Source organism: Misgurnus anguillicaudatus, chromosome 15 (assembly GCF_027580225.2).
Source record: "Misgurnus anguillicaudatus chromosome 15, ASM2758022v2, whole genome shotgun sequence".
Taxonomy (NCBI): Eukaryota; Metazoa; Chordata; class Actinopteri; order Cypriniformes; family Cobitidae; genus Misgurnus; species Misgurnus anguillicaudatus.
In genome coordinates this window covers 32,327,629-32,354,201 of record NC_073351.2, presented here as the reverse complement: position 1 = coordinate 32,354,201, position 26,573 = coordinate 32,327,629, and the positions used below count along the sequence as shown (strand labels likewise).

The window sequence follows — 26,573 nt, the reverse complement described above, 5'->3', positions numbered from 1 at the left end:
AATTTGGCTCTCCTTGTGATGTCAGAAGGGGATAATACTGCCCCTTAATCTGCACTATCCAACCACGGCACTGCATTTAGTGCAGAGATCAGCTCATTTGCATTTAAAAGGACACACCCAAAAATGGCACATTTTTGCTCACACCTACAAAGTGGCAATTTTAACATGCTATAATAAATTATCTATATGGTATTTTAAGCTAGAACTTTACATACGTACTCTGGGGACACCAAAGATTTAGTTTACATTTTTTTAAAAAGCCTTTAATATGTGCTCATTAAAAATCAGCCCCTACAATTAAAAAAATTACAATAACCTTATTTTTATTTTACATTAAAAATGTTTATTGTCTCTTTATACATTATACAAATTTACAAAAAGGACTTGACTTCTGTACACAAAAGAAAATCTCTATTAGTCGCCTTGTTCTGTAACTTCTGATGTGTCTGTACTCTCAGCCAGTGTATTTGTTTCACAAGGATTCTGTAAAAAAAAGGATTTATTAAACGAATAGTTGACTGAAAAAATAAAATTTTGTCATCGTTTACTCACCCTCAAGTTGTTCCAAATCTCTTTTTTCTGCTGAATACAAAAGGAAGATATTTTGAAAAATGTTTGTAGCCAAGCAGATCTGGGGCACCATTGACTTCCAAAGTAGGAAAAAAAGAATAATATTGAAGTGAATGGTGCCCCAGATCTGTTTGGTTATTTACATTTTTCAAAATATCATTGTGTTCAACAGAACAAAGAAATGTACACTGGTTTGGAACAACTTGAGGGTAAGTAAATGATGACAGAATTTTTGGTGAACTATCCCTAGGGAACAAATAGTTTCAGTAAACAGGAGATTAATAAAATATGAAATTTAGATAAGAAGACCTACAATGTTATCAGGTGGGATTTCTGTGCTGGCATCTGCTATGGTACCCAGGTACACAATGTTTCGGTGCAGAATCTGCTGATATCTAAAGTAAAACAAAAAGTATGAATTTTAATCAAAGTACTGAAACAGCTGACGTGAATTGAAAAGTGAGAGAGCAGCGCGTACTGGACACAATCTGTGGCTCGACCCTTCTGCATGTATTCTGTAATACATCTGACGAGCTGATCATTCTCATCCAACAATCTCTGAAAGAGAGAGAGAAAGGAACTCGGTTAAATTAGTTAAGCATTAAATACTGTAAATACCGTCTTAAATATGATTATAACACAGCGCGCTGAAGTTCTTGATTCTGATTGGTCAACAGCGATGTTAACCAATCTGAGGTTACCGGTACTACTTAACGTTACAGGTTTATTGTATCACTCCGCCGCGTTTTTTCCCCTCACGACAGCTTTAAATATGTTATAAAATCAGCAAGTCAACACAACACTGGCTTACTGACTTTGCATATTACATTAAGGTAAGAGAAAGTATCTCAACTCACAAAACTTAACTCTTTAGCTGTAAATGTGGTTATTAAGGTTCAACGTAAATGTATTAAAACGTAACACTGAAAATACCCATAATAAATCCACGTCACGAGATAACTAGTTTTTTAAAAAAAGACACTATATGTAATTCAATTAGATATGTGTTTATGTATGCGTTTGTTTTCATGCTTACTCTCTGAATTGTCTCCTGGTTGATTTGCGCTTTTCCGCGCTGCCGTTTGGGAACAAACACAACAGACATTTCACAAACTCGAACCTCAACCCTTCTGTTAAGTTAGTGCAGATAACTCGGCGCTTTAGACATCCAGTCCAATCAAAATAATGATTTAAAACATTTCAATATTGTATCGTATGCTCTACTGTCGTCTGTTCGCGTTTCTTCTTTAGTGGTGACGTCAGTAAACTCTGAGACACACGCGTCTCATTACTGCCGCCTGCAGGACACTGATGGCGTCACACCACACACATTATGAAACGTTGTCCTAAACACTTTAAAATAAGGTTGTATTTGTTTACATTAGTTAATTCATTAGCTAATAGGAACCATCAACGAACAATACTTCTACAGCATTTATTAATCTTAGTTCATGTTAATTTCAGTAATTACTATAGTATACTGCAAAAAATGATTTTCAAGAAAAAAATTATTAATATTTTTGTCTTGCTTTCAGTAAATATATCTACAAATTCTTAAATTAAGATGCTTTTTCTTGATGAGCAAAACGATTCAAGAATATAAGTCTAGTTTTTAGACCAAAAATATCTAATTTAAGTGATTTTGTGCATAAAACAAGCAAAAAAATCTGCCAATGGGGTTTTTCTTGAATTTAGTGTTTAAGAAAAATGTTCAAGATTTTGTTTGCTTACCCTATTGGCAGATTTTTTTTGCTTGTTTTCACAAAATCACTTAAATTAGATATTTTTGGTCTAAACACTGGACAAATTTTCTTGGATCGTTTTGCTCATCAAGAAAAAGCATCTTAATGCAAGAATTTTTTGATATTTTTACTGAAAACAAGACAAAAATACTAAGAATTTTTTTCTTGAAAATCGCTTTTTGCAGTGTAATACATGTTTTTTTAAATTAAACGTTTTAGCTTTTAATATTAGTTAGTGCACCATGAACTAGCATAAATAACTGTATTGATATTAACAAGGAATAATCAATGCTGAAAACCTTTTTGTTCGTGCTAGTTAATGCGTTTATTTATTCAACTACTACAAATTTAAAAATCAAAATTAGTTCAATAAAAAACCTTTCCAAAATTGTACACTGCAAAAAAATGACTTATTATTTTTGTCTTGTTTTCAATAAAAATCTCAAAAAAATCTCAAATTAAGATGCCTCTTCTTGATGAGCAAAACAACACAAGAAAATAAATCCAGTCTCCAGACCAAAAATACCAAATCTAAGTGATTTTGTGCATAAAACAAGCACAAAAATCTGCCAATGGTGTAAGCAAATTTTTCCTGAATTTAGTGTTTAAGAAAAATGTTCAAGATTTTTTTGCTTACCCCATTGTTTTATGCAAAAAAATCACTTAAATTCCATATCTTTGGTCCAAAAACTCGACTCATTTTCTTGGGTCGTTTTCCCCCTCAAGAAAAAGCATCTTAATTTTAGATTTTTTTATATTTTTACTGAAAACAAGACAAAAATACTAAGAATGTGTAATTTTTGTAAATTGTAAAACAAAAAACAAAATGTAAATTGTTCTGAGATGCATTATAATTATTCTTGTATTTTGTTTAACATACCAGAATTCTGCACAGCATATGTAACTCTTTGAATGTTTAAAAAAATAATAATTCAAGGACACAGAACATGAACAACTATTTTTTTTTTATTGTCTTGTTTGAATAAAAACCTCAGTTTGCCTGTGTGAAGACCTCCACAACATCATCAATTCAGAAAAACAACAAAACGAAACAAAAACTGCCAATCAAATTCTTTCCGAGGTCTGATAACGAAATCATGTCAACCCTGTATTACACGATACATTCTGCACATGTGTCCAGTTTTAAATCTCATATACAAGGTTACATCTTCAACTTCATCACTGTATAAGGACTAAAAATTCACTTTACATCATGCCAGTCCGATTTCAGCCGCTCAGCACCAAAATCTGTGACTCGGTCAGAGATTTCCCATCATGCCCTGCTCTGATTAATCACTGCCGTGGCCAATCAGACTGCATTTGACTAGCTGCCCGAATATATGAGGGGTATCTCTGAAAAGTTCAAATCGTAGTGCTTTTAAAGGGAGCTAATACAAGTACAGCATCAGTTATGAAAAGGGCTACATGACAAAAAAGATGCTATGGGGAAAATTTACATCGAACCAGCAAAGAGATCATTTCCCCTCAAACATGTATCTCCAGTCTTTGGATCTTAAACACAAATTAAAAATACGAAGCACATCGAGACACTTTTTTCACCAAAGTAACTAAATTAACTCATCTAACAGTGCAGAAACTAGTGCTTCAGTGGCATTCGAAGGGAAAGTCAGGGTAGGCTGGGTAAACAATCTCACTCCATTAAAAGAGTGAAAGACAGCTGGTACTGGAATTAACACACTAACATACATTTGCATTCAAACTATTAACAACAAAGGATTTACGAATAATAGCCTCAGGTGAAACTCAAGACTAAACATTTTACCTACACAATAAATCCATCCGGTTGACTCATCTATACGTTTATGAGTAACACTGTAAATAAGACGAATCATTTAGCCAAAAAGAGCATTTATATTCCCTGCTTTGGGTTCTATCAGAAGATATCTGGTGTATGAACTATTATGAAATGACATCAAATTATCATCAATGAAATACAGCGGCGTTACTTGTCTTTAAAGTGCATATGAATACAGTTTTGAGACATCCAATCATGTTCTTAAAGGGTTTGTAGGATCTTTCCTGAAGATCTTTGCATTAAACAGTGATGGGCTTGTCTGGTGTTCAACCAATGGTATTAAGGGGCTTAAATTAAGAAATCTACACAACTAAAGGCAAGAATAACTGGCACTAGGTTATCAAAATACATTAAAGACAAGACACAGTAGGAACAATGAAAGCTCCTGTGGAAAAAGGACTGAACACAAACTCTTTTGGGATACATGACAGACAGACAGACAGACAGTGGTGAATTCATTGATACATTCATCATTCAACCATTGCGTTTCTCTGAAAGAGTTAAGGTGGATTGACCTATTGTTAAGTTACTGAAGTCTTTACACAGTTGAGAACACCAAAAGAAAAATGTTGGGGGCTGAAAATTAACCAATTACAAAAATGCAACCGAGCACAAATATCCTCTTTAAAATCCAATGTACGTGAATTCAGCAGGCTCTTAAAGAAAGTTTCTCTGAATATTTCTTTAACGTGGTTTTGGTTTCGATTAGGTCCGACACAAACCCTACAGGTCATTAGATTACGCTGTCGTGCATCTATAGATGGAGAACAAATCCCAAAAAAAACAAAACAAACCAACAATAACATAAAGCTATCTGACTGAGTAACGCTCACAGTATCAGCGGGGTTTAGGACACACAAGTTCAGAATATTATCGAATACCATTCCTGATATTACCAAAGGAACTAAAGACTGATGCAAAAATACCAGATAATAATAATAATAATTCCAGAGAAGTTGCTGTATTTTGTACACAGATTCTCATTTTCCTCCATCAAACGAAAGTCAAAGGTTTCCAAAAAACATCAAGAGGTTGTAGTTTTTGATAAAAATAGGAGAAAAGCAAGAGAGCTCTGCGTGTGCATCTGAACGCAGGTCACACCTGTGCTGGTGTTGAACAGGGAGAGAGGCAGGACCTGTGAGTCAAAGCATTAATCTAAACTGTGATGAGCGGACAGGAGATTCTTGGCTGTTAGGATGTGATGTGATCGTCAGCTTCGACTACGCTGCCACTTTGTTCTCCTTCTGAAACAAACACAAAGACAGTGATTTATTCATTGTAAAACAAGTGCATTACAGTAAGTACGTTTACATGCACCCAAATAATCCGTTTTAATCAATAATCAAGCCTTTATGTAAACACATTTTTCATGGAAATGCCTTTTAATAAACGATGTCGTCTTATATTTGAGCTTTAGGCTATTACATGTCAATCAAACTGACACTAGAGGTCTTCCAGGTCCACTTAGATCTGAAAACCTGAGGTCCAACCCGAGAGGGTTCGGGTCTAAAAGTGTCACGTGTACCTCAAACACAGGTCCGCTATGATAAAGCAGCGGATCTCGGGTAATTTAAAATAAATGTGTTTTTGCCAAACGGACCAGAGACGACCCAAACTATCTTATGTGTGTGCATCGAGTCCTTTTCCAATCCCCCTCTGTTTGCCAAAAGCGCTTGCGACATTGTGTGTCTGGCGGTAGGTACATTTTTTGTTGAGACAGAACTGTCAATCAATTTTGAATGCACATTTTAACGGTTACCTTGGTGTCGTCATCAGATAAAAAAATAAATGGAGCAGTGGGCCAAATCGGATGCAAGGCCAGTGGGGTTTCTTTCTGTCTGACTGGTGCGTGCAGGGATGCAGACTGCACACACATCGGTGCCGTTTACATTCGGGTTAAAAAAAAATTGGCACTGGTTTGGACTCAGGTTTAAAAAAAAGATAATGCACGTCGGGTTCGAGTTAAAAAGTGATCCGGGTCGGGTACATTTGTAATTCTGAAAGTGTGGTCAGCGGACCACTAGTGGTCCGCCAAACCCCCCCCAGTGGTCCGCCAAAAGATGACCTAAACTAGGCAAGTGTTTATACAGTCGTCACTTATTTAAGTAGATTTTTAATGCACTTGCAAACTTGCGATATCAGTTCTTGCCTTTCTGTTTTAATAACGTAAAAATGGATTGGTTGGCTAAACCAAAGAGGAGTCAAAATAAAAGATCAAGCGTCAACTAAAAGCAGCTAAAATCCACAGATCTATTAGTATTGTAATGTAATAGTTTTTGTTCATGTGTAAAATCCCTGTAATTTCAGTGAGTTTGGACATTAAGGGGAACATTTTTTTTTTCAGTATTTTATTGTTACCATAGTTACAACCATAGACTTCATATACCCACCACCTCAGTTTAAACTAATGGCCCTTTGGAATGACTAAGTAGGACCTAGGCTGTTATAGTATGTTTAATTGCATTTTTTTCACATGTGCAGTTTGTTGTTCATATTAAGCTGCAACTCATTTCACATTTACTTTTTCAAATGCAAAAATTCATATAATAATTTCTGAACATAGCATTGCATTTGTTTTAAAAAAATTAGTTTTTGAATTGAAACAGTTGCATATTACACATAAACTTAGCTTATCCTTCCTTTTTTGTTGTTTTTTGGGGGAGTGTTAGAGTGGGATTCTGTTGGGTGGTCCTCAGAAAAAAATTGGAAGATAAAGTGGTCCTTGGGCTGAAAAAGTTTGAGAAACACTGCTTTGGACCCAAGACGACCTCTACCGTACACTGAAAAATGTGGTAGGTGGTGCCAAATACATGTAAACAAGTTCACCTGGACTGAAGCAACCTGATAAACTACTGTTAATGAAATATTAATAGGCTATGTTTTTTTAAAAATAAAAACGACATTTTCAAACGGTTCCCAGGGGACCCACTCCTCTGCATATTTTGCAGAAAACCATGGGTTTACCAGGGTATTTTATCATGGCTTAGAACGCATTTCAACCAATCAGAATGAAGAACCAGAACTGCCTGTTTTATAATAAGTTTTTGTTTACATCATATGATAAATGCACCCACATGCATGTATATATTTAAGAAATGTTAACATGTGCATATACAGTTGTATATTTAAGTATAATTTATATTATATTTAAATATAAATACTTAATATATAAGTATATTTTTTCTTAAAATGATACATGCATGTGTGAATATTTAAATTTACATAATTATTATTATACACAGTTCACACACATATATGATATAAACAAAAACGTTTGTACTTCTATAGATTAATCGCGATTAATCGTTATGCATCCCTAATACAAAATAAGCCGAGCTGTGGTTACCCTGGGACAAGATTGAAAACAACTGGCCTAGGCTAATTTTCATAAAATCCAGATGGATTCAGATGTGTTATGCCATATAAAAAGTATTCAAAAATGTGGTAAATCAAACAGGTCCCCTTTAACTTACAATGCTTTAATTTGAAAATACTTTATATTAGGGCCGGGACTTTAACGCGTTAATTAAGATGAATTAACTACACAAAAAATAACGCGTTAAACATTTTTAACGCATTTTAATCACCACTTATTTTTGCACCGCGGAACATTTCTCATTGGATGAGTTTCGGCGGACCGATTATACTGGAGCACCAACAAGCGTTCATGAATTCAGACAACAAACAACCACAGTGAACATGAACAAAGCAGCTGATGAGATCGCTTTGGTTGGCCCCGTGTATGGGAATTTTTTTTTTTATAAAAAAGAACGGATGGAAGCGTCGATAAGAACATGGTTGTGTGTAAGCTATGCAACAAGGAAATCACACATCACCGCAGCACATCGAGCCTCAAGTATCATCTCAATGCAAAACATATAGCAGCTAGCGTGGACGTTAGCCCGACTCCGAGTACAACGACTTGGTTGAACAAAAATAAACAATATTTTGTTGCTTAAGCTTATGTATTCAGTCATTATTCATGGTATACTAAAAATCCATGTGAAAAAATAACATCTCATATTCTCAGGTCAAATATTTATATGTGATTAAAATGTGATTAATTTCGATTAGAAAGCCTCTAATTAATTAGATAATTTTTTTTAATCGAGTCCCGGCCCTACTTTTTATCTTTATAAAAGACAAGAGTTGGTCTTCAAAAAGGTACACTTGAAAAGGGGGGGTCGTCTTATAATCAGGGTCACATTATATACGAGACAATATGGTAACTTGTAGTAAAAAGTATTTTTACGCATATCAATGGTTTCCACTTGTTTATTTAAGAGAAGAAATACTAACCCTGTACTCAAAGTCAGAGAACTCACGGCCTCCTCTGCCCCCTCTGAACCCGCCTCTAAATCCAGGCCCACCCCTGCGGGTGGGTGCGAACGACCCCCTGCTGACAGCACGGCCGCGACCACCACGGAAGCCCGAGCCGCCGCCTCGGCCCCGGAAACCCCCGCGTCCACGGCCGTGACGCAGAGGAATGCCGAAGGTCTCCGCGTTCATCCGTCTCTCCTCCGCCCAGGTCTGCCTTCGTTCCCTGCGGGGAGGCAGACATACATCAGCACCAAACTCTGGTTTATTCACAACAGGAATATCATTGCAAAAATTAAAAACTGAAGAGACTGTACCTCACATAACCACCTCCCGGTTTCTCCTTTCTAGAAGGTACAGAGCAGTAAAACCTATTACTCATTCATTCAAAGTAGCTCCACAATCATTTACAATTAAATGATCTTCTTCGTTGTGCTAACCAAAATCTCACCTAGAATCATCACAAGAGATGTTGTCAAAGAAAGACTTGGATTTGTCATAGTAACAGTTGGGTCCCAGTGGATCGTCTTCATCGGCGTTGCCTTCACTGTTCTGAGTCTCCACACCTGAATCGGTCTTCTCCTCCCCGTTCAGGGTCTTTTCTGCTTTCTCGCTCTTCTCATCTGTAACACAAACATCTCTGAGCACAAACTCTCCATCCACAGGACAGGAACATCATAAAAGCCATCAGGTTGGGCTCAGACAGCAACATCTCGAAGAAGAGTTCACTGAAGAAGAGTTTTAAGAAAAAAATAAAGACACACTCCTTAAAACAGCGCTAACAATGTTCATAACATGCATGTAGGATAGACGCTCTAGTAAACCAAACCACTGTGTGTTACCGGGTTTATCCACTCACTCGCGTCATATAAGATTAATCGGCTGTATGCACAATATAAACATAACATCTGCAAAAACAATAAATGCACATTTATTTTTATATAAATGAACGATCGGTTTGATTAAATTGTATTGTACCTTTAATCTTGAGTTTGCTTTGGAACTCGCGATCGATCTCCTCCTTGTTAAACTGGGCGTTGGCACTTTCAAAGTCAAAGTCCTTCTCAAATTTCATCGGTCCATCTCTGCGTCCATTAAATCTGCCCCTGCCACGTTGACCTCCACCGCCGCCTCCGCCACCACTACCCCGCCCCTTTCTTATGACAGGAGCACCACCTGGGGAAAAGCAAATGTTATCAAATGGCTCTTAAAGGGACACTCCACTTTCCAGCTCCCCTAGAGTTAAACATTTGCTTTTTACGGTTTTGGAATTCATTCAGCTGATCTCCAGGTCTGGCGGTACCACTTTTAGCATAGCTTAGCATAATCCATTGAATCTGACCATTAGCATCGCGCTAAAAAATAGAGAGTTTCAATATTTCTCCCATTTAAAACTTGACTCTTCTGTAGTTACATCGTGTACTAATGCTGCGTTGACTCCAACTGCGGTAGAACGCGAGTGATTTCAATGTTAAATCAATGTGAAGACGCGTTGACGCGCGTCTGGAGGTCCCGCGGTGCGGATAAGGCGTTTGACGCGGCAGACGCGTTTCCACCTCATTCGCGCATCTAGTTCACGCGAAAGGCGCGAATTGGGCGTGGTACACGCGAATGGTGCTTTTGTGCATTTTGCGGTTCACGTGAATTTGTGGCTGACGCCCGAGTTGAAAAAAGTTAACTTTGGTGGAATGTCGCGCCGCGTTAACCAATCAGGAGCCTGCTTGCTGCTGTGGCGGCAGCCCCGCCTGGAGTCACTCATTCAACCTGAAGGAACGCTTGATATTGTCCATAAGCAGTCACCCGGAGCTATACAACACAAGTTCTTATTTCTATAGAGGATACAGGAATAAAAAGGATCTCGCTTGGAAGAGTGTCAGTGAGAACATTGGGCAACCTGGTAAGTTGTAATACACACTTCACTTTTGAGTCACGTGACGTTTATCGACCCGTGCCTTTTATTTTACCCCATCAGATAAGTTTACCAAATACAAACTGGTAACTCTCTCGATAAATGCAAAATCAACATCAGTCATCTTGCAAACAGACAACCGCATAGCACTTGCCCATCCCACAAGAAGCGGATTTAGCCTCTGACGCGCGTCAAATGCTTGCTTTTTCCGTGCGTCTACTTTGCTCTAAACGCGCGAATGCATTCAAACTGTTCAAGCGGCAAACTAGGCGCGGTAGATGCGATTTTGATGCCTGAAACGCGGTTGGTGTAAACGCAGCATAAGACCAACAGAAAATCAAAAGTTGTGATTTTCTAGGCAGATATGGCTAGGAACCATACTCTCATTCTGGCGCAACAATCAAGGACCTCGCTGCCACAACAAGGCTGCAAGAGGCGCAACGATACCACGCAGCAGCCGAAAATAGTTCCCTGCTATTAAAAGATACTAAGGGGACTATTTTCAGGCACTACGTAATATCATTGCGCCTCCTGCAGCCATGTTACAGCAGCAAAGTCCTTGTTTATTACGCCAGAATGAGAGTATAGTTCCATATCGGCCTAGAAAATCACAACTTTTAATTTTTCCGTCTGTCTTAGTACACGATGTCACTACAGAAGAGTTAACTTTTATGAAGGAAAAATATAAAACCATTAGCGAGATGCTAATGGTCCAATCGGATTCAATGGACCATGCCAAGCCACGCCAAAAGTGGCACCGCCAGACTCGAAGACCAGCTGAATGGATTCCAAAACGGCAAAAAACAAATATTCAACTCCAAGCGAGCCTGAAAATTAGAATATTGTCAAAAAATGGAGTGTCCCTTTAAGTAATGTCTCTGATTCAAACACACAACTGATGCAGAGAGACTCACCTCCAGACGGGCGTCTGTTCGAGTCCTTGTTGTCAGACCGGCTCGACTCTGTTTCCGGGCGAGTAACTTTCTGAACATCAGATGCTGTAGACAAACAAATCAGATATCACTTGAAATTGTCAGCGCGTTACAAACCAATAAAATTTATTTTTCAACAGAATAAGAGTACCTTTGTTCTGCTCCTGGTTCTCAGCGGGTTTCTGGGTGTTGAGAGCGGGTCGGGCAGCTGCAGGGCTCCTCTGAGCCACCGACCCGGCTGCAGTTGCAGTGGACGTGACCGGTGCTGGTGCTGTCTGTACTGCATGCTCCTGTGTCGGGGTCTTTCTCTTGGGCTCTAGAGATGGACTGGCGCGACCTGTGACAGAGGAACCGGATGAGAACCCGCAAAGCTACCGAATGCACAACAGCGATTTTAGAAACCCGATGAACATCAGTTAAAGACAACATGTAACATCACAATGCATTTAACTGTCAGAGGAAATCATGTAAAGCAGGGCACTTTAAATAATGTGCAATGATGAACCGTGCACATCAAACCCAGAATGTTGATTTCATGTTGTCTTTAAGAGCACAAAGAAGCAATTCTGCCCACAGACAAATGGCGACCGAGTTATTAAACTAAAGCTACACACAGTCAACTTCACCACACAGCAGAAGACGCATGCTGTTATTTAATGTTACCTTACAAAACAAAAAAGACAAACACACTTAAGCCATTCCTTAAACAGCACCGGTTTTCCGGTTACCTTCGGGTTTGTGCGCGCTCAGAGAGCGAGCGTGCGGGGGGAAAACAGTGCTCTGGGACAGAGGGGCAGTAACGCTCGCCTCGCTACTGAACGCAGGACCTGAGCTGCTTCCTGTGGGGGGAGGAAGTACACAACTAAAAATCCTTACAAGACACACGAAGCCAGAGCTTTCCCTATCCGTTCAGTTTGCAAACACTGCGCATCTCAAGATATATTTGCGTGCACACGAAACCGACTCAAATCGATGTAGTTTACATGCCAGACCAGTATGTGGCGCTGTAATTCTGCCAAAGAGAACGGAGAAGATGACTTTGAGCATGCACATAAAATTTTGCTTTAGTAAAGCTAATAGGCTCACTACCTTCTGCAGCACAAACACATGTAATCCACCATTGTTGTTGTTGTTGTTGTTATGTGACCTAGTGGTGTTGTGTCTGACTGGGGCTGAGACGTGGAACGATGACATTGTATCATAAAATATATGGATTGACTGTACACACAAATCATATAGGACTTTCCAGCTCCAATACCCTCATATTCAAGAACTAAATGTGGGGACACATTTCAAGCGAGAGCAAGGTTACATCGTGTTACCTTTTAAGATACATTGTTACAGTTCCCTTTCGAGGGAACTCGCGCTGCGTCAGTGCGGTGACACTTTGAGGACGCCTCCAGGAGTAAGTGCGTCTGAATGTGTATATCAAATTCAACCAATGGTGAGGCTTAACGACAAAGCCAGGGTGACACGGGAGTCAGGAAGTATATCGCTATCTGAAATATTGCCAAAGACGGTGTTACAGGGATGCAGGAAGTATGGCAAGTGAAACACAGCGTCTCGTTCCCTTCTCAGGGAACAACAGTTACATACGTAACCCGAGACGTTTACATGTGTCAAACACAACTATGCAAAAAAGCATTTTGGTATGAATCAACATTCGTGTACAGAAGATATAAGCATTTAAAGCGAACAGTTTAGCACATGTGCTTAAAAAGTCTAGAATTTTTATGATATTATCCTACACTACACAGGGCATAATATGGATTTTTTTTGCATAAAATAGATTCAAGCACTTTCAGTGACCTGTATCTATGTATGTATATTTTCAAAAACTTCCCAGGGCCTGAATTGCAAAGGCGATGTTTGCACAGCTCTTTTGTGTATTATGGCTCTTTGATCAGTAGGAAATCCTTATCAATCTAAAATAACTGAGTTTGAGTCGTTTATAACATGCATTTGAAAAAGCAACACTCGTCAAACATAATCATTGAAAATATTCTTTATTATCATGAAAATACCTGAAAAGGTTTGAAGAACATCGATATAAATATGCTTATATGCATTTCCTGAAGCAAGCTGCGTGTGTAAATAGTACTAATTCTGCAGCGCACATTTAGTTTCTGCACAAGAGCGCCCTCTGGCTTTTGGATGTAGGGGCAGTTTATATTTCAGGGTTCCCACGGGTCCTTGAAAGTTTGTAAATCTGGGGGGATCAATGACCGTAATTCATTTAGAAGCATAGCAAGCAGAATCGCACGATTAATCGTCCCAGTCCTAGTTAACATGGATCGACAAAAACGCTGTACCATGCATGCCAGTCCAGAAGATGGCGATGTTACTGTGGATATAAACATTATTCTACAGAGCCATAAATACAAACGATTAAGATGACAAAAGCATCAAGCAGTTTTGTTCAGACGCACAAACCCTGGGACTACAGAGTAGCATAATTGTAAACTTTGTTGGATAAGCGTAAAAAACTATTTTGAGCAGCACAAACACACCGCTAATGGTGTTTTGGTAAGACTCACGCACGACTATAGGTTGAAATACACAGGTGTGCATGACATCACCTGATTGACAGATTTGCGTTTTTATAGTTTACACTGAGACAGGGTGTTGTTTTTATGTGTGCAATTGCAGGACCCATAATGCTGCTGTTGTGTAAATGAACAATCCAACCGCATAAAAGTAAAATACCCTGACATCTACACAAGTGAGTAACTTACCACCAGTGACCGCTGCTCCGAATGGCTGAGGAACCAGTGTGCTGGGGCTAAACTGACTGTACGGGGCAACAGGAGCCCGACTGAAGGGGGTGTACGACTGAAAGGAAGGAGCGGCTGGGCCAGCGGTGGACGCCAGAGAGGACTACACAAACACAAGAATTACACAGATGAATATTTGCTTTGCTTTATTAATTGCAGATTGAGCCGTGTATGTTTGTAATTGAAGGTGTGCGCGGCTCACCTGCACGATGGCAGGGTCCTGAGGAAGGTTACAGGTGGGTTTGGGCGGCTCGCACACAGTCAGATCTTTGATGTCACTTCCTCTGAATATGATGTACTCAAAGACGTCATCTCGAGGGGGGATTGGTCTGTCCGTGGGGCGATCTTCAGTGCCAAAAGACTTGACTAATGGAAAAATTAAAATGTCTTAATATACAAGCTAAGCACACATTATTTATTTACACGCATGTTTGAAAATAAATCCACCCAAAAATCTCATCATTTTAAACCCCTATGATAGCACATCTATATTATAATCTGTTATATATGTTTAAAAATTTGCGTGACTTAATTTGTGAAACACACACAAGACTATTACAGACTTACAATCTCAGTTATCATTCACGATAACCTTAAACATTTTGTCCCACAAAACAAAAAGTCACGAGTTTTCAAAATAAATTGACACAATGTTCACTTTTTAAGGTGCAGTGTGACAATTTCAGCGACATCTAGTGGTGAGGTTGCAAATTGCAACCAACAGCTCAGTCTACTGCTCACCCCTCGCTTTTGAAACGTATAGAGAAGCTACGGTAGCCGCCACCGAAAAAACATATAATTGACGGAGACAACTTAGCAAAAAAAGTTTGTCCATTAAGGGCTTCTGTAGAAACATGGCGGCACAAAATGGCGACTTCTACGTAAAGGGGACCCAAGATAAAAACGTCTCATTCTAAGGTAATAAAAACATAACAGGTCACTATAAAAAGGTCTTTATACACCCCTGATAATATAGTTTTGTATATTATTTTGCATTTCTGTCAAGAGATCCTTTTAAAAAGTACACACTGCACCTTTAAGTGAACTAGTAAAGTGTGGTCAGAGAACAAGACTATGCAAATCACGTCACAGGAACGTCATTACTGCTGTCAATATATCAGTGTTTGTTTTTTCTGATAAAATCATACAACACACCTTTAATACATTTTAAAGTATTAAAATTAAATCGCACATTTATTGCAAACCATTGCTGTATGCATATGTCGACATGAACGTGTGCGCGATATTTCCTATAATTTCGGTATATTGCGCAGCCCTAACTCTCATATCCTCTTCTCTCTCTCTCCTGCTCGTGTGTATGTTGTTAGAAATTAGATGTTGTTTGTACTAAATAATATATATTTTTCTTTAACTTGTTTTATTTTAACCAGAAGTGTACTGTACGTCCTAGTATATACTATTAGGCATATGTGTAGTTAGTAAGTATATATTTGATATTAAGCCGCAGTTGTTTTAGTTTATATTCTTTAAAGCCCCGGCATATGTGAACTGTGTATTTGGGTTGCGTGTATTTATATAATGCATAAATCATCTTTATTTACCTTTCGCAAGAGCCACGGTGCTGTTCTCAGTGTCGATGGTGTATAAAACTCCCTCATATCGGATCTCGGCCTTTGAGATCAGACTGATCTTACTGCCGATATAAGGCGTCCCTCCGCTCATCTTTCCGTTATAAATCTCTCCCGTGCGGGTGCTCGACTCCTGTTTTCTCCCTTATTTTAGTTTCTCACCGACTGTGCGAGGTTTATTTCGCTCTTTTGTGTGCTTTTCTTTCGGCTCCGATCAGCACGACATGGCCGCGTTCATTTTCCTCCGCACTGAACCGCGGTGCATGCTGGGAAACGCGCATCCCCCTCGCGTCCGTTCTCGCGATAAAGCGCGTGACTCCTGTTATTTTGGGAATTACGTAAGAGGTAATGGTTTGGTTTAACAATCTGAGAAATAAATGAGGAAATTGCGATTTATAAAATGACGTCATATCTTTCCGAGCTCACGAGCCTTCTTCTTCATGTGTGTTATAAAGCACTTTATCATGTGTAATAAAGCAAATAATCGATGACTCTTCAGACAATAAGATATATAATGCAAATAATTACAATTAGTACAATAAATAAGTGTTAACTATACTCTCAAATCACTAATTATGTTTCGCTATGATTACTTTAGGCTAATACAATAACGCACAACTGTACTCCTCAAACTCTTAAATTGTGTATATCGTGCATTGCCTTGAGTTGTAACAGCGGGGATAACTGTTTTGGCCCTCTGACGTCACGTTCATTCCCACAATGCCATAGTAACACGACTGCGCACTCGCTCTCGTGGACGCGCACCAACAGACAGCCCATCACACACAGAGCAAACATGGCGGGTGCCTCCGACCCTCTGGAAGACATGCTGTTCTCCGAGGTGGACGAGAAAGCCGTGAGCGATCTGGTGGGCTCACTGGAGTCTCAGCTGGTGGGTCAGAGCGATCCGGCCATTGCACCGCCTGAAAGCACACACCCGGGCTGCGAGAACACACACCCGAGCAGCGCAAAGCAGCAGCAGCAGACAGGAGGGAAAGCGCAACTGCCAGCCCGTGTAGACACTCCATCAGAACCACAACAACAACAACCACAGCAGCAGCACGGGCGTAAAGCTGCAGGCAAACCGGATTCTGACTCGAAAAAACCCGGCGGGGATGCGCGTGCCAAAGCCGAGGATAAGGAGAGCATCCTAAAATCACATGTCAACACCATCGCGATCACTACAACGGCAGCATCATCTGACGGAGTACCAGCTCCTGTGCCGGGCAACAAAGGTGAGATCCCGAGGGACACTCGTAAAAAACATCCTGGGAGTTCTCGCGCGCAGCGCTCCGCAGCATCACACAGTCTCAATGGCAACGGAGTAAGCGCAGCATCAGCATCATCATCCAGCGGCTCTGGCTCTCCGGCACCCAGCAGCGGACCCGCCGTGACCCCGAACAGCACGATTTTCACCGTGTCTAGCAACCCTCAAGCGATCGCGTTGGACCGCGGGACGCCCACTATCGCTCTGCAACGACTCCCGCGGCACATCATCGCCAGCATCGCGCAGAATGGAAACGGCACCTCCGTGTCCGCGCTGGTCCAGCAGGGCGCTCAGATAGGAGCGACGGGCGCTGGGGTGAACCACAGCAAACCAGCGGACGCGCCCGGGAATAACGCCAAACCAGCGGCGAATTCGGTCACTCCGGCGACTCCAAACGCGCCTGTCAAACCCGCGGTCAGTGCGCCTCCGGTGACCCCGCTGATCAGACCCGCGCAGACGCAGCCGCGTCCCGCTCCACCTGCGCAGCAGAAGATCGTAACACCGCAGCTGATAGTCAGACCGCCACAACAGCAAACTACCATACAACTGCCACCTGGATTCACCATCCCATCAGGTAAAAACCTTTTTAACTAGTGATTTATCAGTCTAAACTACATATCAACAGACAACAGTCTGTTTTGGACTAATTCTTTATGCTTTTTTTGAATAATAGTTAAGTTATGGGAAATTGAATGACCTAGAGAATTAAAACGTTTAATAAATAATGAATTCAGAAAACAGTCCCGGGATGCTTTTAAACAGTTTGTAGGAGTTTGCTGGATACTGCTTCACTTCCTTTACTTATAAGGTATAATTTATTTTGTATAAATAATCTTTTTTTTTTTTTTAAACAAATACATAAAAGTAGTAGGGTTGTGTTATTTACGTATGTACTTTTCTATTTACCGTAAGTGCAAAATACAAGAAATTTTATTTGGTGTTCTTGTCAATAAAAATAATTAATTGGTGTATCTTGAGATAAATTGGCCAAATCTTAATCGAATTAGGGCCAATTCACCTAAATGGTGTCAAACTTTACAATAAGTTTGAACAAACAATGAACAACACTTCTACTACATTTAGTAATCTTAGTTTATGTTAATTTTAGCATTTACTCATACATTTTTTAAATGAAAAGTTGTTTCTGTTAGCATTAGTTAGTGCACAATGAACTAACATGAACTGTATTAGCATTAATTAACATAAACAAAGATGAATAAATGCTGAAAAACTACATTGCTAAGTGCCAATTCAAGTTATCTAATGCATTTACTAATGTTAAAGGCGGGGTGCATGATCTCTGAAAGCCAATGCTGACATTTGAAATCACCTAAACACACTCCTAAACCAATAGAATCTGGACTTTCTTTTGATAGACCCGCCCCACACATACACAAACCAGGCAACGATGTTGGTTAGTAGACACGCTCCTTACTGCTGATTGGCTACAAGTGTGTTTTGGTACTTGGCCCGACTCCCTTTTCCAAAGCGTTTCTTAAAAAATCATATACCCCCGCCTTTAACAGATACAACCTGTTACCACCTAAACTTACTCTTATAAGTGATAAATGAAATGGCACGTGTTCTGTCAACTCTTTGTGGAAACAAATGCATTGGTCCGAAAAACCTATCATGGAACATCAATGACTTTGAAATTTCCTTTTTCTGAACCTCAGGTTCCCATTGAAGAACCTTTAGTTTATGATTATGGGTCTTCTGTAAGGTTAAAGGGGCCATGGCATGAAAAACTGACTTTTTCCATGTTTAAGTGCTATGATTGGGTACCCAGTGCTTCTATCAACCTAGAAAATGTGAAAAAGAACAACTTAGTTTTGGTAAACCATTCTCTTCAAGCACATGAAAAAATAGGTCGTTAAAATTTGGCTCCCCTTATGATGTCATAAGGAGCTCTTATTATAATAATACCACCCCTTAATCTGCACTATCCAAACACAGCACTGCCATTTTGTGCAGAGAAAAGCACAATTGAGTTTTAATTGCAACAAACCACCATCATTGTGATCAGTGTTTGAATTTCATCAGCTCATTTGCATTTTAAAGGACACACCCAAAACGGCACATTTTTACACAAACCTACAAAGTGGCAATTTTAACATGCTATAATAAATTATTTGTTGAACTAAAACTTCACATATGTGCTCTGGGGACACCAAAGATTTATTTGACATCTTAAAAAATTCTTGTGCCATGGCCCCTTTAAGTGTCTTGATCAGGGTATAATTCATGGAAGATCTGGGATTTAGCAGTAAGTGACTTAAAAAGTGTGGAAACCAGCGAAATTATTCATTCTAAGAGGCAATAATATGACAAATGCTATAAAACAATGTTTCTAAAGTTGTTATAGACATTTGGTAATAACTTTTGGTGGTGAGGTTATGAGAACTAATAAGTTGAATCAGATCTGTGAATATTGAACAGACACCGGAGACTTTACTGAGTCTTTTTGAGTCAATCAAAGTGATTTAAAAGTTCAAATCAATTCAAGTGTATTTGTATAGAGATTTTCACAATGCATGTTGTTTCAAAGCTGATTGACAGAAAATGCATGTTTATGTCAGAAACTAAAGTTGTTAGGTTATAATGTTAGATTAAGTAAAATCTAAGATGTTGTTTCTGTTCAGATTGAAATGATAAAGAATACTTCATCATTTATCTGCATTTCTATTAATCATACAATACAGAAACAGATTCACCTGTTGCTGTCTCACTGTCAGAATGTGTTTTAAAGCTCTAGGACCAATACAATCAATTCATCTGAATATCATCTATAACATATGACGAAATAACTCTGTTTTTTAAAAAAATTTCAGAAATCTCATTTTTTTGGTTGTGCATTCCAATTAATATCAATTCACCTACAGTTGGTTTGTTTTGATTTAAACCTTCATAACCTAAAAAATACAGCTAAGTAGCACCATAAAGCATAATAATAACATGATAACATAATAATAAACATGTTTAGACAAAAATGTTAAAAACTGAGTTTTTACTCGCATATATTTATATTTATTTATTTTATCCAAAGCGACTTACAGTGCATTACAAGCTATATATTTTTATCAGTACTTGAGTTCCCTGGGTTCAAACCCGTGACCTTTTGCCACCGCAAACACAATGCTCTACCACTGTACTATACATGAACACTGACTGATCTTTATATTTACATTATTTCAGATTTGATAGTAAAAGTTTGGTAAGTTTTGCCTTTGTAAACAACTGTTGTGCTATTAAATGTCTCTGAATCTGGTTTGCTTCATAAGTTTAAAAAAAACAAAACATTTTGACATTATTGACAACTCAGTTTATGTTTGTGGTTTGAATATGTGTGACTTTAAACATGATTGTATTTAGATCTAATGCACAACAGATCTTGATGAATATTAATGAGAAATACTTCTAGTGTAGATGATAAAATGCTATTTTCACAATATTAGTCCATTTAGTGTAAAAGTTTAAAAACAAATATATAAGGGCATTAAAGTCGCCATGAAACAGATGTGGTGGTTGCCTTATTTTCCCAGTTTGGACACACTTGACTAAAATGTTAACTATGATTTTAAAAATCTTTTAATCTGTAGGTGTTTGGTTAAATGCATGAAATTACGTTTGTAGAAAAAACTATACCTGTTCCAAACAGATTAATTTCTGTTATTAGAAAACTAAAATTTTATTTTAAAATATTATTTTAAAAAGTATGGTTTTGCAATTTCTAGGCAAAGGGTAACTGCACTTCAGATGATAAAATATAACAGAATTTTGATTTATTTTGGATGCTTTCAGTCACCAACATAATTCCCACAGTTGCATTTGTGTTATGCCATAGTTTGGACGAGTTTATTATTATTCTGTTATGTGGAAAAATATATACATAAATAAAGAACGAGTGAGTGTGTCCAAACTTTTGGCCTGTACTGTATATCCGAGGGAAACGGGTTCTGAAATAAAATAAGGTGCGCTGGATTTGAATTTGTCCATCGAGATCTGATTGGATTGTTTGAAGTTGGGTTGTATTGCATATGCTTATCGCTGTGATCTGGACCCCTCCCACCAGCCATAGTACCATAAGAGTAAAGAGAGATCGTTTTGAGGAGGGGAGGAGATTTGCGTTTTTGATTAAAGATTATGATGGCACATTAATTTTTAAAAAACAATGATGCTCGCAGATAAGTCATTTGTAAAAAACACCACAATATTCCAAAACAAATTTTTCATTGTGACTTTAAGCATATGTCTGACATTATCACATGGCAGGAAGAAAACTATTTATTTATAGTGATTGATTTCTTATGTTGCGATATGAACATGTTTGTCAGGTATGGTTCTGGTCCGGACAGAGATGGGTCAGCTGGTCATGGTTCCTCAGCAGGCGTTGGCTCAAGCCCAGAACAGCGTCTCACCACGAGCCTCCACTCCCACAGGTGGAGCCACCTTCAGGGTGACCACACCACAGGTAAACCTCATACACACCTGATAAATATACAGATCTCCATTCATTCACTCAACGTCTGTGCATAAGTGTTGTTACATCAATGTTGTTTACTACAGAAAATAATTTCATGTCATTTTTTAGCTCACCAATCGGGCACCATGTAATGTTTGTAAACAGGAAACCCGTGTATTGGGCAGTTTCCAGGACAGAACTTAGATTAATCCAGGACTAGGTTTTAGTTATATTAGGACATTTAAGTAGTTTTTACAAACATACCAAAAACATTACTGGTGTGCATATTGTAACAAAACAGTGGCAGTGATGCATTTAGGCCTGGTTTCACAGACAAGGTTTAGCCAAAGCCAGGACTAGGCCTTAGTTAATGAAGAAGCATCTTTTATAACAATGCTTTTGAAAAAAACAAAACATTGCAGGTGTGTATATTGAGACAAATAAATGGCACTAATAGTTAGGGGTGGGCCGATCCAATACTTTGGATCGGATATCGGGTTGATCCGGAACTTTTTTGCCGGATTGGATATCGGAATAACAGGGCCGATCCAAATCCGATACTGTGCGTTACTCGTGGTTGTTACTGTCATGCTATAGAAAAGTCAGACTCTTATAAAAGCACCTTAAACATTTTTTATATTCAAAGTATTCATATAAAAACAAATGCATATATGAAGATATTTAAGGTCACAAAAACTCAATGGACTGGTGCTCGCGAAGTTAATACACTGGAGTAGCTGTGAATTAAACGCGTCATACACAAACAAGACACACAAACACAAAAACCGTATTTTAAACATCTAATTAAAAAGTCTCAGTAAACCGCTGGATAAATGCAATACACTATGTGCCTATACAAAATCTATGAGATGATGCTTTAAGCACATTATTATTCTTGCACCCCGGAAGTGCAAAAAGGACAGGATGATTCAATTGCATCATTCTCAGAATTCAGGTATCGAAATCTGATCGGTAATGGAAAAAGTGAATCTGCCCACCCCTACTAATGATTTTAGGATCTATCAGTGCAAGTTATTCTCTGTTGCGACAGCTTAAACATTAGTCTAGGACTAACCTTAAGCCATGTCTGTGAAATTGGGGTTAAAGATGTTTTTAAATTTAGGGCAGCTCAAACAGGCATTTAATTTTAGTCTGGGACTAGGATGAGCCCTGTCCGCCAAACCGCCCCTATGTGAGGTGATGGATCTTTTCCATAAAGCACTGATGATTACATGAGCTAAACTCCACCTATAGGAAATCAATCTGTACCACATGACCTGAAGTTCATCCACCTGGATAAGACCCACCTCACAATTTAAACATTTTATAGCTCAGATAATAAAGCTTATCATTTATTTAACTGCATAAACAAAAATAAACTTCTAGTTAAAATGTTTTAAACTCTGACCGTGTTTACTTTAACTGTTGATGCATTACTGTAACACGAGGGATGGGACAAAAGTATTATCTGCAGTAATTTCACAAATGTTGCTGACCTAATAACTAATTAATTAAACACAAATAACTGAATTCTTCCTCTTAATGGAACACATTTCTCACACATTCTCACATATGTGTGCTGTCAAACTCATTTGAAGAAAGACGTCTGTGTTCATACTTGGTTAATTTAATTTTGTGTGTTAGTTTTTGCTTTACTTAAAGGGAACCTATTTCATTGCTAAAAACAATGTTATTTTGTGTATTTGGTATAATAAAATGTGTTATTTTCCACATACTATACATATACGGTATGTATAGATTTTCTTTCCTGAAACGCACTGATTAATGTACAAAACTGGACAAAATCAGTTTGAAAAGCGCTGTGTCCCTGATTGTACAAAATGTCATTTTACGAAATTTATACAAATAGGATAATTGGTGCTGTTTAAAAAGACTAATATTTCTAGTAGTATGAAGAAAAATGTATAATGACTTTAAAAATGTTTTATAACCTTTGTTATAGATTAAGGGGTGGTTTCCCAGACAGGGATTAGCTCAAACCAGGACTAGGCCTTAGTGTAATTAGGAAATATAACTAGTTTGAACAAACATGCCTTACTAAAAACAACTTGTGTGCATTTTGAGGCAAAACAAAGGGCACTGATGTATTGTTTTCAGTTTGGACAGCTCTTACATTTATTTTAGTCTAGGACTAGTCTAATCCCTGTCCGGGAAACCACCCATAAATGTGTTATTTTACTAAAACAACATGTTTAGAGAACATGAACATGATTTTATAAAATGGACCACAAAGCCAGTCATACGTTGCACGGGTATATATCTAGCAATAGCCAACAACAATACATTCTATGGGTCAAAATGACCGATTTTTTAATGCGAAAAATTATTAGGATTTTAGTAAAGATCATGTTTCATCAAGATATTTTGTAAATATCTTATACTGTAAATATATCAAACATGTATTTATCGTTAATAATAATATGTGTTGCTAATGACTTGCTTTGCGCAATGAGGTGATTTTCTCAATATTTTTTTATTTTTTGCACCCTCAGATTCCGGAATTTCAAATGGTTGTATCAAATTCAATTAAGCTTATAGGCTATACATTTTTAAAGATGTAACTAAAGCTATTTTACAAAGTCGTGTTTGTTTAGTTTTAGTGTAGATTGTATACTTCAGGTTTAAAATTAAAGACCTTCATTTTTTCTAAGAGTATACAAAAATGTTTTTCTTTTTATGAGAAAAAAGTATCTCTAAAATCATTACGTGAAAATGTGTAATTTGTAAATGAATAATAAGGTTCACTGGTGCCACCTAGCGGCGCAATTATGTTACTGCGATAATAATTTGTGAAAGGTAAACACGAAGATTTGACGAGTTCTGCTCTCATATACTGGATGGATACTACAGTCAAGACATCAAACCTTTAAATGTGATATTTTTAAAACATTGAACATTAAACATTTTACTTGTTTTTAGTGTTGAGTGAATTATTATTTGTGCATCACATATTTTACTACAGACAATAAAATTATTATTTTAATAAACCACCGTTTTTATTCAGTGATACAATTTACTACACAGGTCCGCAAGAAAATGTTATGTTGTATACGCTTTTATATCCACGTTTGATAGATCATTTAACGATTGTTTGATTCTTCATGTGTAAAAAGATTGGATAATTGTCTTTAAAAAAAAATTATTCATTTTGATTTTCTAACTTTATATTTTCTAAATAAGATAAAGACATTTATATATACCGATAATGAAAGTTTTTATATATGCGTTATGTTTTAGTGTGTAATGTTCACTCTCGTCCACTAGATGGCGCCAAATGTTCTCATTTAACTCTGTTTCCACATGTAAGTGTGTAATCATTATAGCAGAACACTTTACTTAGGATATATAAACTTCACAAAGCAAACTACTACGACATTTTAACAGCCAATATCAGAATATTTTTATACAGATACCCTGCAATATTTCATTTCATGCAATGTGTATGATTTAATTGAAGTGAGGGTTTATTTTCTCCATGTTAGTGTCAGTCGGTTCTGTTATTCTCTGCGGCGTTTCTGCCAACTTTCCCTCTGAATGCGTTTAATCATTTATCTTGAGCTGCCTGATTGAAGCAACAAAACATTCAGTAGAAAGTGAGCGATTCATTTTGATGGTATTGTTGTCAGTGTGTGTGTGTGTGCATGTGTGTGGCCCCGGGCCCTTCCGTGTCTCACAGGTCCCCAGGCTTTGTTTTCTCTGTTGGAGCTCAGAGACAAGCATCTGTAGAGAAAGAGAGGGTTGGCAGTGCCCTCTTTCGCCCTCTGCTACTCCTGGCAAAGCCCTGTGTGTTTATATGAGGGCCGTATGTGAGTCCTGAGAGCTCAGGCTGTGAATCTGTGGCCGAATGCCATAGCACAGAGCGCAGCGACTTCTCTCCTCTCTCCTGTGCGAAATCTGGCATCCAGGACTGGCATCCGCTCGGCTGGTTATTCACGAGTGGTGCTGGGTTAATCCAACATCTCACATTGCAGTGTTGCCCCTCAGCTTCACACACGTGCCCCCTCAGAAGATTAAAATATATTTTACCTCAGAAATTTTAATTTGCATGATGAAAATAAAGTCTGTGATATTATTTTCATGACATTTAAGCAAATTTGACTTGCAAATCCCCATTACTGTAATGCAAAAATTCTAGTTCTTATTGCTATATAGCCTATATTATTTAAACCAGTGGTCTTCAACATGCACGTGAGTCTGTTAGGTGCCACCAAAGCACATTTTATTAATACCCTCAATTTTTATATTTATTTATTACATATTTTTAATATTAGCCTGGCTTCTTTTATGCATGTTAACATTATGAACAACGATAAAACATATCAATACGTTAAATAAAACAAAATCAACAAGTAAAACACAAGTTTTGAGTAGACTATATGACAAAGTAGCCATCCAGATATTCATTGCTCACAAAAAGGTTGGAGATCCCTGATTTAAACTGTAAAGTACATCAAGTATCTACATCGTGGTATGTGAAGTTACTTAGAAGCTTAAGCTTAAGTTAAAGGGATAGTTCACCCAAAAATGAAAATTCTGTCATCATTTACTCACCGTCATGTATGAATTTTTATTTTATTTTGATGAAAACAAAAGAATATATTTTGGTAAATGATGGTAAGCACACAGCTGGTTGTAACCATTGACTTCCATAGTAGGAAAAAAATATTATGGAAGTATTGTGATAAATGATGAAGAAGATATTTTGATAAAAGCACACAGTTGATGGTACCCATTAAACGTACACTAAATAAAATGATTCATTGAATTTAATCAATTTTAAATTTCTTATTTGTCAGTAATTGAAATGCCTTAATTTTCACAAATGTCACTTTAGTCATTGCATTGATATTTAACAAATATGACTGTCTTTTACTGCAAAACCCTCTAAGTGCATGCATGCCGAGATTAAATTTAAATTCAATGAATCATTTTTTTCAGTGTACTATGGAAGTCAACCGTTAAAATAAGCTGTGTGCTTACTGTCATTTATCAAAATATCTTGCTTTGGTGTTCATCAGAAAAAGTTTTTCCACATTTCTGTGTTCAGGTTTTCCCCGCCTGGCCCCGCCTTAAGATAATCGCGGCAGTGATCGCGCGAGTGGGCGTGGTTTTAGCGCCAACTGCGGATACGCCCCCAGCGTTTGAGAGCAGATAATCCTGCATGTTTTTTCAAG

At 38.0% G+C, this 26,573-nt stretch overlaps 3 protein-coding genes across 8 annotated transcripts in view; 1 reads left to right on the top strand and 2 right to left on the bottom strand.

Moving 5' to 3' along the window:
• Positions 1–317: 317 nt before the first annotated feature.
• Positions 318–1,879, bottom strand: ss18l2 (ss18, like 2). The gene is made up of 4 exons (XM_073853963.1): positions 1,615–1,879; positions 1,049–1,133; positions 884–965; positions 318–483 (listed from the first exon to the last, which is right to left on the bottom strand). The coding sequence occupies exons 1-4, from the start codon at positions 1,673–1,675 to the stop codon at positions 415–417; spliced, it is 297 nt and encodes a 98-aa protein (XP_073710064.1). The 5' UTR covers positions 1,676–1,879; the 3' UTR covers positions 318–414.
• Positions 1,880–5,182: 3,303 nt separating this feature from the next.
• On the bottom strand, positions 5,183–15,945 carry lsm14ab (LSM14A mRNA processing body assembly factor b). 3 transcript variants are annotated; one of them, XM_055173675.2, is made up of 11 exons: positions 15,623–15,945; positions 14,263–14,426; positions 14,022–14,163; positions 12,015–12,125; positions 11,438–11,623; positions 11,269–11,352; positions 9,424–9,621; positions 8,897–9,068; positions 8,763–8,792; positions 8,428–8,671; positions 5,183–5,369 (listed from the first exon to the last, which is right to left on the bottom strand). In XM_055173675.2, the coding sequence occupies exons 1-11, from the start codon at positions 15,741–15,743 to the stop codon at positions 5,349–5,351; spliced, it is 1,473 nt and encodes a 490-aa protein (XP_055029650.2). In that variant the 5' UTR covers positions 15,744–15,945; the 3' UTR covers positions 5,183–5,348. The 3 variants fall into 3 exon arrangements, with proteins under 3 accessions (XP_055029650.2, XP_055029649.2, XP_055029651.2); XM_055173674.2 differs by having other exon boundaries at positions 5,183–5,372; positions 15,623–15,943; XM_055173676.2 differs by lacking the exon at positions 12,015–12,125 and having other exon boundaries at positions 5,183–5,372; positions 15,623–15,940.
• Positions 15,946–16,244: 299 nt separating this feature from the next.
• Positions 16,245–26,573, top strand: part of LOC129418790 (transcription initiation factor TFIID subunit 4) — a 128,462-nt gene continuing 118,133 nt past the window's right edge. The window contains exons 1-2 of one of the 4 annotated variants that reach the window (XM_055173672.2): positions 16,245–17,490; positions 21,251–21,387. In XM_055173672.2, the coding sequence (XP_055029647.2) occupies positions 16,446–17,490; positions 21,251–21,387 (1,182 nt within the window). In that variant the 5' untranslated portion in view covers positions 16,245–16,445. The remainder of the gene's footprint in view (positions 17,491–21,250; positions 21,388–26,573) is intronic. The other 3 variants (XM_055173673.2, XM_055173669.2, XM_055173668.2) reach the window with 3 other exon arrangements.

Excerpts from the sequence above, each read along its gene's own strand:
- lsm14ab (XM_055173674.2), bottom strand. The coding sequence starts at position 15,743 with ATGAGCGGAGGGACGCCTTATATCGGCAGTAAGATCAGTCTGATCTCA. Across the intron at positions 11,353-11,437 it reads GAACCAGGAGCAGAACAAAG|CATCTGATGTTCAGAAAGTT; the intron begins GTACTCTTATTC and ends GTTTGTCTACAG. Across the intron at positions 5,373-8,427 it reads TCTCTGACTTTGAGTACAGG|AAGGAGAACAAAGTGGCAGC; the intron begins GTTAGTATTTCT and ends TGTTTGTTTCAG.
- ss18l2 (XM_073853963.1), bottom strand. The coding sequence starts at position 1,675 with ATGTCTGTTGTGTTTGTTCCCAAACGGCAGCGCGGAAAAGCGCAAATC. Across the intron at positions 1,134-1,614 it reads GCAAATCAACCAGGAGACAA|TTCAGAGATTGTTGGATGAG; the intron begins TTCAGAGAGTAA and ends TTCTCTCTCTCT. Across the intron at positions 966-1,048 it reads CGAGCCACAGATTGTGTCCA|ATATCAGCAGATTCTGCACC; the intron begins GTACGCGCTGCT and ends GTTTTACTTTAG.